Source organism: Eptesicus fuscus, chromosome 21 (genome assembly GCF_027574615.1).
Source record: "Eptesicus fuscus isolate TK198812 chromosome 21, DD_ASM_mEF_20220401, whole genome shotgun sequence".
Lineage (NCBI taxonomy): Eukaryota > Metazoa > Chordata > Mammalia > Chiroptera > Vespertilionidae > Eptesicus > Eptesicus fuscus.
Window position 1 is genome coordinate 12,665,177 of NC_072493.1, and position 13,339 is coordinate 12,678,515.

The 13,339-nt window shown below is 56.8% G+C and overlaps 1 protein-coding gene across 5 annotated transcripts in view; it reads left to right on the forward strand.

Annotated features, from left to right (window-relative positions):
* The first annotated feature begins 6,514 nt into the window (after positions 1–6,514).
* ESRP2 (epithelial splicing regulatory protein 2) overlaps positions 6,515–13,339 on the forward strand; it is a 41,486-nt gene continuing 34,661 nt past the window's right edge. For 2 of the 5 annotated variants that reach the window (XM_054710995.1, XM_054710994.1), the window contains exons 1-14: positions 6,515–7,126; positions 8,645–8,758; positions 8,866–8,980; positions 9,337–9,435; positions 9,658–9,712; positions 9,806–9,916; positions 9,991–10,123; positions 10,213–10,255; positions 10,420–10,721; positions 10,837–11,049; positions 11,152–11,350; positions 11,499–11,685; positions 11,969–12,134; positions 12,212–12,317. In XM_054710995.1, the coding sequence (XP_054566970.1) occupies positions 6,713–7,126; positions 8,645–8,758; positions 8,866–8,980; positions 9,337–9,435; positions 9,658–9,712; positions 9,806–9,916; positions 9,991–10,123; positions 10,213–10,255; positions 10,420–10,721; positions 10,837–11,049; positions 11,152–11,350; positions 11,499–11,685; positions 11,969–12,134; positions 12,212–12,301 (2,241 nt within the window). In that variant the 5' untranslated portion in view covers positions 6,515–6,712 and the 3' untranslated portion in view covers positions 12,302–12,317. Of the gene's footprint in view, positions 7,127–8,644; positions 8,759–8,865; positions 8,981–9,336; positions 9,436–9,657; positions 9,713–9,805; positions 9,917–9,990; positions 10,124–10,212; positions 10,256–10,419; positions 10,722–10,836; positions 11,050–11,151; positions 11,351–11,498; positions 11,686–11,968; positions 12,135–12,211; positions 13,336–13,339 lie in introns of those variants that run through there. The other 3 variants (XM_008139943.3, XM_028143194.2, XM_028143192.2) reach the window with 3 other exon arrangements.

Consider the following 13,339-nt stretch of genomic DNA (forward strand, 5'->3'; position numbering starts at 1 on the left):
AGGGTTAGGGACAGGCAGTAGATTAAAGATCAAGGGTTAAGTGGGGAGAGAACAGGGAACATGACAGCTTGGGCCATTTTGAACCCTGGCACAGTCTGAATGTCTTGTCAGCCCAACAGTCTCAGGCGGCCATGGGTCCCTCACAGGGTGGCTCTGTCCTCAGAAGTGGTTCCCGAGGTGCCCCACTCCCACAGGCCCTGCAGGTGATAGGAACCGTGGCCATTGGGGGAGGGGGTGCCACGGTTTGGTCAGCAATGACTCATGCTGGCACAGTGGAGAGGAGTCGGAAGGTGAGGGTCCCCCCATTTCACATGACCCAACCATCCACACGATATCTGCAGGAGGAATGGTGTGAAGAGTGGGCAGAGACTTGGAGTCATCCTGGACTCTAGATACCGTCCTGACGCTCGGGCCCACAACCAAGGGGTCATCAAGTCTCCCCAACTCTATCCTCCCAAAGCCAAACTACCCTCATCCCCATGGTCCTCCACATGCCAGGTTGACATTATTGAACATTGTCAGGCTCCATCATGCCCACCTAACCCCACTCATGACTCTCCCATTGCATGCATGAATCAGAGTGAATGAGGACCCTGCTGTGTACCCTGGCTGTCTCCCCCAATTTCCACTCTGGTAGCTCTCTCATTGTCAGCCTCAATGGCTTCCTTGCTGCTTCGAACAGAAAAACCTCATCCTCCCTCAGGTCTTCTGCACTTGTTGCACTGGGCCTAGTCTGCAGCCTCCACTTTTGGGGACTCAATTGAGCTCTGCATTTAGGCCTCAGCCCAGACATGACCATTTACTTTGAAGCAGCCCTTGCCTGGCTCCCATTAAAATATAATCACTGGCCCTGGCCAGTGTTTCTCAGTGGTTAGAGTGTTGTGCCATGCACGGAAGGGTCACAGGCTCAGTTCCAGGTCAGGGCACATACCCAGGTTTCAGGTTCGATCCCTGGTCGGGGCATGTATGGGGGAGATAACTAATTGATGTTTCTCTCTCATATCGAGGTTTCTCTCTTTCTCCCTCTCCCATCCTCTCTCTTTAGACTCAATGAGGGGGAAAAAAAACCACATATCCTTGGGTGAGGATAACAATAATAATATGTAATAAATGTATATGTATGTATATATAAAATCACTAAGAGCAGGTCCCTCACCTGTCCTATTACTGCCCCCTCCTGCACTACCAGTTACCACCAGCACAGTCCCTGGCATACAGCAGGTGCTTAACATATGTTGAATGAATGAGACCACCCCCTTCTCTACGACACTTCCAGGGTAGTAGTATCCTAGTGCCTGTCAGACCTGGAAAAGTGGCAACCCAATCAAGACCAGGGCTTCTGAGCTGGTTTGGTAGCTAGAACGGAGCCCATTGGGAGGTCAACTTACTTTCCTAAAGCTCATGGCTCAGCAGGCTCCCATTCCTCTGCTGCCTGAGCCTCCCTGGAGTCATGAGAGGCCCAACACTGACCCGATCGTGACAGAACCCCGAGGGAACTGGCCTAGGCATCAAGGAAGACTGCCTGGAGCAAGAATCAGAGACGGATCTTGAAGAACAGTAGAAGTCTGTCAAGGAAAAGAGTGCTCCAGCTGGGAGCCTAGAAGTACAACAGCCTCCAGACTTGAGCAATCACAGCAGTGGGTCTGGAGCACCTGGTGGGTGAGAGTGGAACTGAGGTTGTACTGAAAACCAAGCTTAAAAACTTGGCGGGCGGGAGGGAGGGGGGGTAGGGTGGGAAAGAGAGACAAAAAAAGAAAAAGAAAAAAAACGTGGCCTTTGTCCAGGGAGCCAGGAGCTGCGAAGATTCTCAGCCTGAGAGAGGCGGCCTGGGGTGCGAGGGGGCGGGGTGCCAAGGGCCTTCCCCTTTCACCTCAAGTACAACCTTCTAGTGCTGCTCCTCTTCCAGGAACCTGGATCAAGCGACAGAGTCAGGGCGCCCTCTGGTGGGTACTCAGCGGGGATTCGGCGAAGGGGCGGAGATGGGAACTCCGGGGGAGCCCCGCTCCGGAGGCCGGGAGATCAGGAAGGGTGGCCTGGTGCAGCTGGGGCCCGCTAAGGGCGGGCCTGGGCCTGGGACAGCGAGTGTGGATCGCCGCGGGGAACACCAGCTGGCACCCAGCGTCGAATCCTCTCTCACTACAGGACATTTTCTGGCCAGGGAGGAGGTCTCTACACCACCCCTACCAGACGAGACCCGCCACACTCCCAGGCGAGGATCCTCACCCTGGTATCTGCCCATATCAGCGGCAGGAGCGTCCGCTGCCCTCGCTGCCTTCGTGGCAGGACTTGCCCTTCGGGTCCTGCCACGAAGTGAGGGGAAGAAGCAAGGATGGGATTCCTAGAGCGAGGCTAGGCGGGAGGGACCAGCTTCCTCTTTCCCAAATACCTGGAGGACGACTTGGAAAAGGCCTCTGGCAGGACCGTTGGAGCCTCACTCACCCCTCTCGCACACCTATTATCTCCGACTCATTCATTCATAAGTCGTAAATCCTAGTGGGAGTGAAGTGGGACACTTACCGGTGAAATACAGATATTTCTGTAGGGATCTACTGTAGGGATCTCTGCTTCAGAGGGAGGTGCCTGGAGAGGGAAATCTGGAGGAAGAGCACTGTTAACCAGGTCAAGGGCGAGTTGTTAGGGAAGTGAAGAGAGCAGATGAGACTACTAGGGAAAAGGCTCTGTGGTCCAGGGAAGATGACTATCGCTGGAGGCAGACTAAGCCAGCCGGCCATTCATTCATTAGGTCTTCAGCAACTATAATGCTTCCTAAGTATTTTGGGGGGATTGGTTCCAGGACCCCACTCCTCCTAATGCCCCCATACCAAAATTATCTGGATGCTCATATATATAAACGATATATATAAAATGGTGTAGTAGCCCTGGCCAGTGTGGCTCAGTTGGTTAGGCATCACCCTGTGCACTGAAAAACCACTGATTCGGTTCCAGTCAGGGCACATACCTTGGTTGTGGTTCAATCCCTGGTCGGGGCACCTATAGGAGGTGACAGATCAATGTTTCTCTCTCACATCGATGTTTCTCTCTCTCCAAAGAACCCTTCTTCTCTCTCCAAAGTCAATAAGAACATAAAAAAAAAAAAAAGAAAAAAATGAACTGGTGTAGTATTTGCCTATAACCTAGACACGTCCTGACCTGCGCTTAAAACACACAAACACACACACACGCACACACAACAACAAAAAACTTTTTTTTAAAATCCTCACTCCACCCAGGATGTATGTATGTATGTATTTATTTGGATATTTTCCCATTGACTTTTAGAGAGAGTGAAAGGGAGGAAAGACAGAGAGAGAAACATCGACGTGAGAAACATCAAACATTGCACTGTCTCACAAACACCAATCGGTTGCCTCCTGCACGCCCCTGACGGGGGATCAAACCCAAAACCTGGTTATGTGCCCTGACCCGGAATCGAACCCTCAGTCTTTTGGTTTGTGAGATGATGCTTCCATCCGACTGCACCACCTGACCTAGGCTTTAAATCACCTCTAGATTACTTATACCTAATACAGGGTATCCCAAAATGATATCTACACACTTTGAATAATTATAAAGGCAGTGTTTACTAAAATACATTTCATTTTCAAAATGTAATGGGCCCTAACCAGTTTGGCTCAGTGGATAGAGCGTCGGCCTGCGGACTCAAGGGTCCCAGGTTCGATTCCGGTCAAAGGCATGTACCTTGGTTGCGGGCACATGCCCAGTAGGGAGTGTGCAGGAGGCAGCTGATTGATGTTTCTCTCTCATTGATGTTTCTAACTCTCTATCCCTCTCCCTTCCTCTCTGTAAAAAAATCAATAAAATATTTTTTAAAAAATGTAATGGAATCTAAGGCATTGTGTGTATATTTTGGGGGACAACTTGTATAATGTAAATGATATGTAAATAATTTTTATACTGTATTTTTAGGGAGCAACTTTCTGGAATTTAAAAACATATATATTGATCCGCAGTTGGTTGCATCCACGGATACAGAACCTTGATTTGGGAGGACCAATAGTAGTACTATGTCCCAGGCCCAGTGAGAGGCGCTGGGAATGAGCCTGTCCTCAAGAATCTGGTGTTCTCATGGGTGGGGGCTGGAGCAGGGAAACAATAAGTGACTTATCTTTAAAAGTATTTTTTTAATTGATTTTAGCGAGGAAGGGAAAGGGAGAGAGAAACATCAATGATGAGAAAGAATCAATGATCGGCTGCCTCCTGCACGCCCCCTACTGGGGATTAAGCCCATAACCTGGGCATGTGCCCTTGACCAGAGTCAAACCCCAGACCCTTTAGTCCGCAGGATGACGCTCTATCCACTGAGCCAAACCAGCTGGGGCATAAATGCCTTGTTGTGTTAGAAGGTGGTTTAGTGCTGGGGGAAAGGAGATGTGAGAGCCGAATAGAGGACAGGGGTGCGGGTCGCTTAGTATTAATGGGGTGGTTTGGGAGGACCCATCCTAAGATGAGTAAAAGAGATCAACAAAGCAGGGTCCTTAAGGGTATTTTAACTAATTTAATTTTTCAAGGAGAGCCCAAGCCTCGGGAGTTGTCCTGCAGCTGGGGGCGGTCAGACGGAGGCAAGGGGGTTTGCGGGAGCCTCCGCACGCTGCTAGCCCCTTGGCTCAGGTTCACTATCCAGTAGGGACTTGGACACGCATGAAGGCGTCTTCCATGGGCATGCGCTCAGGGCGGCCTGAAATACCACACTGGGAAGGTCTGTCACCTCCGGAGAGGGAGGCTTCGGGAGGCGCCGGGGTGGAGACCCGAGCAGAATAGGGAAAAGCCAAACGCGGACTAGAGGTTGGACGCATGGGGGCGCTAGGGTGGGTGAGACAGAGATCAAGCAGCGCCAGGACGGCCCGCGGGGGGCGCCAGGCCTGTCCCGTAGGAGCAGCCCGGAGAAGAGCCGACCAGGAGCGGTGTGCGCCAGGGGAGTTTTGGGCGAGCCCGGGGCTGCGAGGTGCTGCTGCGGGGAACGCGGAGCCGGGAGGAAGGCCTGGCTCCGGGAAGGAAGGGCTGACTCCGCGAGGCGCATGCGCGTGCCAGGGGGGAGGGGCCTGACCTCGCTGCTGCGCCCGGCCCCGCGAGCAAATATTTGACATTCCAGACTTATCTCGAGGGGGGCGAGGCCCGAAAAGCGACGTTTCCCCCTCCCCCGGGCCCGATTGGCTTAGCGTTTCCAGGGGTGGGCGGTCCAGAGAGGGCAGCGGCGCGTGGACACCAGGCTGCACCCCAAGGGGAAGCGCTGGTCGCCGGAAGCCTCCAGAAGGACTGTCTACCTCCCACGCCCTCCCGGCTGCCGTGTCCCGGTGCGAGTCACTTCCGACCCTGGCGCTTCAGTCTTGATCCTTCACATGGGGACGCGCCGGAGTGTGGGTTCAGTGGGCAAGGCGTCGGAGGCCCCCTCCTCCCCGGGCGTGTTCGCTATCCGAGGGTCCGGACGCAACGCCCGGCTTTTCCGAAACCGCGAGGGGAGGCTCCCGCCTCAGTTTCAGCTCGGCCTTGGCCACCCCACGTTTTTGTTCTCGCCGGGTTGGAGTCCCTTCTTCCCACCGGATTCTTAGTCAGTTTCTTAGTCACATCAATGGGGAAATTGGGGGAAATACAGGGCGGCCCGGAAACGCGCCGTAAAGGGGCCTCACCAAGATGGACGAGGCGAAAGGGTGCTGGAAGCCCTCCACGCGGGGCTGTCCGGTTGGGATGCCGGTCCCGGAAGGAGAAGAGGTCCTGCCGCCCGCGCGCGCACAGGACACATGTGCTTCGGGTCCCCACCGCCGGCGCGCTCATCGCTAGGCAACAACAGGCCCCTCGCCAAAGGGGCAGGGCTGCAAACACAGGCCGGAGTCCCCACGTGGGGTAGGGTTGAGGCTCCTGGCCCGGACCATCCGGCTTGGCCCGGTCTAGAGTGCCACTCTCTGGAGTTGGGGAAGGGGGGTGTCTTCCTCCTCCTTCCGCAGCACCCAGGCCCGCGCACCTCCGAACGCGCTTTGGCACCAGGTGCACTTCCTGGAGCCTGGCCTTTCCACCTGTATGGACAAACTCTGCCCTTTGACCTCATGACCCCCGCTCCCCCCCACGGCTCTAATGACCTCTCGGGATCTCCCCAGTCTACCTCTGGTGATGGGCCTCTGAGTGATACCCGGTAACTTTAACCGTCCCCTTTGACCTTTGGTGACTTCTGTCACCCCCAGACCGGCCGGACCCCCACAACTTCTACATCGACTCCTGGTGATTTTCACAAGTCCCATGTGCCCCTTAGGACTAGGGAAGGCCTCTGGTTTTGCCGTTTTCTTGGCTGAGGCCTCATGGTGGGGAAGAGGAGCAGGAGGAGGTGGAGGTCGCCCCAGAAATCAGCCGGCTGGGGGAGTGGGAATCTGGGTCCTAAGCACGCCCAGGCGGGCGGGTGAGCGCGCGTCCCGGGCTAGGTCCTAGCAGCCTCCCCCCCACGGCTTCCAGAGCCGCCCTCGGTCACGTGGCCCACGGGACCCACAGGTAACTCGCCCAGAGAGGATTGGGGCGGTAGCCGCCCCGCCTCGCCGGGCGCTGCGGGCGGGTCTCAGCAGCGCCCACTGCGCCAGCCGGGCCGCAGGTGCCGCCCCCGACACAAGGGGTCCCGCCCTAGCCGATCCGCGTCTGCCGTCGGTCGGTGCGAGCGTGCGCCTCGTCGGTCCGCGTGTGCGTGGCCGAGCGCCCCCTTTTCTCTGCGGCCATGACTCCGGCGCCACCGCAGCCCCCGCCCCCGGGCCAGGACCCTGCCGCAGACTCTTCCGCCGAGACCTGCCCAGGGTCTGGACCCCTGGTCGTCCTGTTCGGGGCCACGGCCGGTGCACTGGGGCCGGATCTGGGCTCCGATGAGACCGACTTAATCCTGCTAGTGTGGCAAGTGGTGGAGCCGCGGAGCCGCCAGGTAGGGTGGGGAGAGGGTGGTGGCGTCCCCAGGGAGCTTCGTGATCCGAAGGCGCAGTGGTTGACCGGTTTCCCCCGCCTCTCGCAGGTGGGGACGCTGCACAAGTCACTGGTTCGCGCCGAGGCGGCCGCACTGAGTCCGCAGTGCCGCGAGGCGAGTGGCCTGAGCGCCGACAGCCTGGCGCGGGCCGAGCCGCTGGACAAGGTGCTGCAGCAGGTGAGCGCCCGGGGCGCGGTGGGTGGAGACGCTGCCGGACCCCAGGTTCTTTTCTACGCGGGAGAGGCGGCCGGAGGCGAGGCCTGGCGCGCCGGGACTAACTGGCCGGGGCGGTAGGACGGGTTCCTGTTGTTTGAAACTTGCATCGACTCCCGCGTGTGCGTGTGTTCGCGTGTGCCGGCCATTTCGGGGGTGGGGGAGTTCTTACCTTTCAGTCTTTCCAGATCCACCCTATTGAGGGGGTGGGGATGGAGGCCGCGAGACCCTTCCGAGAGTCCCCGGCCGGCGGGGGAGTGAGGCTGAGACTGAAACTGGGAACCTGCCCAGCCAGGTCTCTCAGAACGGTAGCCAGAAGCCGAAAGGGCCAAGGGGCCGTGGTCATAGGTCACTGTCCCTCCCGCCTGCGACCTCGGCCCACCCACCCGCCTGGGAGACGCTTGGGCGGGGGCGGAGGGCGGTGTCTGCCCCAGAGGCAGACGCCGCCAGGTGTAAGCTGCTCTGTAAGCTGCTCGTTTAGGCCTGCCCCAGCCGGCTGTCCAGGCGTGGGCGCTGTCCTGACCGCGCCTGGAGGCTACCTGCCTCCTGAGTGCAAAGGCCTAGGGTTGCCCCCTGGCCCTGGCTGAAGTGGGAGGCTGTTCCCATTGCTGTTTTCTCTTCACTACGGTGCTCAACCCGTGTCTGACTGTTTGAGTATAATGAGTGTAAGTGCTTTACACGCACAAATTCTTTCATTTTCCAACTCTGGTAGTTCCTGATGAGGAAATGGAAGCACAAAGATGTTTCAACCTAGTCTGTTGCTGAAGGGCTTCCAGGCTGACCCCCACTTGGGGAGTGTGCTGAAGGAGAGCTGGGTTGCCTTGCTCTGCCAGTCTCAGACTGTAAAGTTGGCGTGGGGGAGGTTCTTTGGGCTGTGCTTAGTGCTTATACCTGTTCTCCAACAGGGATGGAGGCTGGGGGAGGGGCTGGGCAGTTTCAGGAGTGCCACCCCCTCTATGAGCAAACAGCTCAGTGCCAGCAGGTCGATAGGGTGTGGGTCAAAGCTCATGCTGCCCCTGGCGTCCAGGTGTGGAGTTCTGTCCTTGGAATTTCTCTGGCCCTCGGTTGGTCAGACCTAGAGGCGGGGCTGCCATTGACCATGAGCCGGATGGGCCTCAGGCAGGACTGGGCCTCTCCCACCTGTCTGAAGGTGGAGCCTGGTCAGGGACAGGTTTAACCTGCTTTGCCCCGCCCCTTCCCACCTGCTTGTCCCACTCCACCAGGTGTTTGCTCTGGCCCCACTCCAGACTCCTGGAGTGTGTGCAGTGGGGGCTTGGGGGGTATGTAACTGCCCCTTTTTGGCCTGGAGAAGCTGATGGTGGACTGAGGGGGAAAAAGGGAACTGCAGAGCCAGGCCCAACAGGTATGGCCACCTACTCCCCAAACAGGGTAGGGCTGGCTGAACATCTGGCAGAACCAGCTTTGCAGCCTGTGCCCTCTTTCTTCCTGCCTGCCCAGCTGTGAGTCTGTCTCTCTCCCCAGTTCTCACAGCTGGTGATCGGGGATGTGGCTCTGCTGGGCGGGGGTCCCTACATGCTCTGCACTGATGGACAGCAGCTACTGCGACAGGTCCTGCATCCTGAGGCCTCTAGGAAGGTATGCCACGGAGGGCACAACAGGGGGCAGGGTTCCCAGGCCATCCATTGTCGAGGGGGTGGGCTGCTCAGTTTTGTCTATTCATCCCTGCTCACATGTGCCCCCAGAACCTGGTACTCCCCGACACCTTCTTCTCCTTCTACGACCTCCGCAGAGAGTTCCATGTGCAGCACCCAAGTGCCCGCCTCGCCAGGGACCTCACCGTGGCCACCATGGCACAGGGTACCTGTGACCCAGAGGGGTTAGAGTGGAGGGGCAGCCATAGGCTCTATGTGTCTGAGTATGTGCATGCTGGTGGGTTATATGAACATACCCAATTAGCATTATCTGCTGAGTCCTTAAGTGCATGTCTGTCTGGATTGGGGCACATTTGGAAAGTAGACATGTCTACATATGTCTGGGCTGGGGGATCTGTAAGGGCATACATGAGCAGGGCCAAAACAAACGTGCTTGCTGGGATTCCCCGTGCTTATTTATGTAGGGGACCTGGGCCTAGGTGAGACCAGTCAGAGTGCTCACGCTGATTGCCCCAAGCCTCCAATGCTGGGATTTCCTCATTATAATTTCACTGCTCATAGAGTTGGGGCTGGAAACAGATGCCACAGAGGATGACTTTGGGGTCTGGGAAGTGAAGACAATGGTAGCTGTCATCCTCCACCTACTTGACGGGCCCAGTGGTAAGGTTCCCCTCACCATCTGTTACCCAATCTCTCTCGGGACTGGGTGAATGCCTGCCTATTAATTCCTCAAAGTCCCCTTCCCTAGTTCTTACCTTTTCTGAGAGACCATATGGTGGGAGCCCCTTTGTCACCTCCTCTTCAACTGCCCTCTTTTTAAAGAGTTTGGTGGGGAGACCCCCTCCACCAGACCCTGCTGACTCCCATGTCATCTCCTCTCAGGTCAATTGTTTTCGAAGCCCGAGGTGATAAAGCAGAAATATGAGACTGGACCTTGGTGAGTGCAGGGCAGGGATGGGGGTGACAATAGTACGGCACCCTTGTTAACAGGACAGATAGATAGCTCTGACCCTGGGCCCTACCCCCACAGCAGCAAGGCTGAGGTGGTGGACAGTGAGACCGTGGTTCGGGCCCGTGGGCTGCCCTGGCAGTCATCAGACCAGGACGTGGCTCGCTTCTTCAAAGGACTCAACATTGCCAGGTGGGTGCAGCATGATGGTAGTCCCAGGAGGGCAGGCCTACCCAGGAGGTACTAACATAGCATTGGCCCCACAGGGGTGGTGTAGCCCTCTGCCTCAATGCCCAGGGGCGAAGAAATGGCGAGGCCCTCATCCGCTTTGTGGACAGCGAGCAGCGGGACCTGGCATTGCAGAGACACAAGCACCACATGGGTGTCCGCTACATTGAGGTGGGGCTTTGGGCTGGGGGTGGAGCAGAGCAGAGCCGAGGCCAGCCCCCTCAGGCCTGAGACTCACACTGTCCCCACTGTCCCCACAGGTATATAAAGCAACAGGAGAGGAGTTTGTAAAGATCGCAGGGGGTGAGTTGTGCCCCCAGCAACACCTAGCTCCCCCTGGTTCTTGACCCATGTCCCATTTCCCCACCACCCCTTGCCTTTCTGCTCCCCTGTGTGCCAGGTTTGGATGGGTAGTTGGAAGGGCATGAATGAAGTCAGTAGGTGACTCCCATGCCACCCTCATCAAGGCACGTCACTAGAGGTGGCTCGGTTCCTGTCGCGGGAAGACCAAGTGATCCTGCGGCTGCGGGGACTGCCCTTCTCGGCTGGGCCAGCAGACGTGCTCGACTTCCTGGGGCCAGAGTGCCCAGTGACTGGGGGTGCCGATGGGCTGCTCTTTGTGCGCCACCCTGACGGCCGGCCCACTGGTGATGCCTTTGCACTCTTTGCCTGTGAGGAGCTGGCACAAGCTGCACTGCGCAGGCACAAGGGCATGCTGGGTAAGCGATACATTGAACTCTTCCGGAGCACTGCAGCCGAGGTGCAACAGGTGAGAACCCAGGGCTCCCCCACCCCCATGTGCTTCTCCAGGGTGCCCCTTTCACCCCACTCCACTCCGTGTCCCTGCCCGGCTTGGCATGACCAGTTGCTGCCTTCCTTATTAGGTCCTGAACCGCTATGCTTCCAGTCCACTCCTTCCCACACTGACTGCTCCACTGCTGCCCATCCCCTTCCCGATGGTAGCCGGGACTGGGAGAGACTGTGTACGCCTCCGAGGCCTGCCCTACACAGCCACCATCGAAGACATCCTAAGCTTTCTGGGCGAGGCGGCAGCTGACATCCGGCCCCATGGTGTGCACATGGTGCTCAACCAGCAGGTGAGGCTGCTGCCAAAAGGGGGACGCACAGAGAGGAGTGTGTGGTTGGGAGTAAGGTACCCTTGCTAACAGGATAGACTGCTTATAAGATGGTGTGCACAGGGCCGGCCATCCGGCGATGCCTTCATCCAGATGACGTCAGCAGAGCGGGCCTTAGCTGCTTCTCAGCGTTGCCATAAAAAAGTGATGAAGGAACGCTACGTGGAGGTAGTTCCCTGCTCCACAGAGGAGATGAGCCGTGTGCTGATGGGGGGCACTTTGGGTCGCAGTGGCATGTCTCCTCCACCCTGCAAACTACCCTGTGAGTATCCCAGGGCTGGGGAAGTAGGAGGCATGTGGGTGCCAGGTTGTTATAACCTTCACTTTCTACAGTGGGGACTTCTTTCTGGCTGCCCCTCTCAGGGCAGCGCTGGGCCCCCTGCAGATGTACTCTCTACTTCTGCCTCTAGGCCTCTCGCCACCAGCCTACGCCACCTTCCAAGCCACCCCAACACTCATTCCCACTGAGACGGCAGCTCTCTATCCCTCTTCAGCACTGCTCCCAGCTGCCAGGGTGCCTGCTGCCTCCACCCCCATTGCCTACTACCCGGGGCCAGCAACTCAACTCTACATGAACTACACAGCTTACTACCCCAGGTACCCTGCTGCTAAGAGAACTGCATAGACTTGCCCCTGTCCTGGTTTGGAGGAAGGTCATGATCCTCTTCTTGGGTCAGATAACCTACGGTCTGAAAGGGAGTGAGATGTGGGCTAGCTGACGCTATCTACAAACTAGAATGGAGATGACGTAGAGGACAGGGTTTTAGGGAGGAGGAACTGAAATGAACTAAGTGTAAGTCAGAGGCAAGGGAAGAGGGAGGCAAGTCTTGGTGTAGGCCATAGGTAGGACTGGACTAAAACCCTACTTTTCCTACCCTAGCCCCCCAGTCTCTCCCACCACTGTGGGCTACCTCACCACGCCCCCTGCGGCCCTGGCTTCTGCTCCTACCTCAGTGTTGTCCCAACCAGGAGCCCTGGTCCGTATGCAGGGTGTCCCATACACAGCTGGTATGAAGGATCTGCTCAGTGTCTTTCAGGCCTACCAGGTGAGCTGTGACTAGGGGGGTTTGGGGACCGGGCTGAGCCTAGAGCTCCCTGCCCTAAATCTCTGTTCCTTCTGCAGCTAGCCCCTGATGACTACACCAGCCTGATGCCTGTTGGTGACCCACCTCGCACTGTGCTACAGGCCCCCAAAGAGTGGGTGTGTTTGTAGGTGAGGGCGTCAGGAGGTAAGAGCTGGCTGATGTCCTCAGCTAACACGTCTCCTGCATCCAGAGAACCAGTGCCCTCATCCTGGTGACTTCTTTCTGAAGGCACTCAGAGGAGCTCAAGCCCCAGCTCCATCCCCCCACCTTACTGCTCTGCTGTTCACCCCAAAGATGATGGCTGAATCTTGCATGTAGGGCTAGGGGTGGAATGGTGCTACCCTGCTCCCAATGGCCTGGCCTGGGCCTCTTGAGTAACACCTGGAGAGCCTTTGGTCTGTTCTGGCTATGGCCCATGCCCACAGATACTGTGGGGCTGACATCCACAGCAGGCTTGCCTTCTTTTTTAAAATGTAAGCCCTGGTGCCTTCAATGTATGACTCCTGGGAGTTTCTGATGGGGGAGCAGAGAAACAGAGAGTGCTGGCCCCAGTCCCCAGGATGCTTGGACCTCAATGGACACACTGTGCCAGGGGTGGTCCCACCTAAGGCTGCCAGCCCCTCCAGCTTGGCACAAGGAATACCAGACCAGACGGCAAAACCACAGGCTGTTTTGATGAACTGTATTGCAGTACCCCCAGAGGACACTAGGGGGCAGGAGGCCCTCACATAAAACTCAGGCTTGAATTTTAAAGCAGACTTTTCTGCCTACTTTTCGTGCACACCTTGGGCAGGCCAGTTGTCCTGAACTCAGCAGACATGGTGGAATGTCCTTTGCACCCATTAGAGGATGCAGAACTGAAGCTGCAGCAAGAATTTGGAACTCTACCCTCTCCAGAAAATAAACAAAGGTTCCTAACCACATGGACTTTTTAAAAGTCAAAGTGCCCTTAGCTTTGGCCCCCAGGGTGAGGGGCTCCTCACCCGCCCCAGGCAGAGGAAAACTCAAGCAGATTTCAAGGAGACTGTTGACCTGTCATCATTTATTATTTCAGCACTGTAACTGAGGAGCCTGAATTGCTGGCTCTTCCCTTTGTATTTGTGTGAGGAGCACTGTACTCCTATAAAAGGTTTTAAAATACAAAATGTACAAGAAAACACAATCCC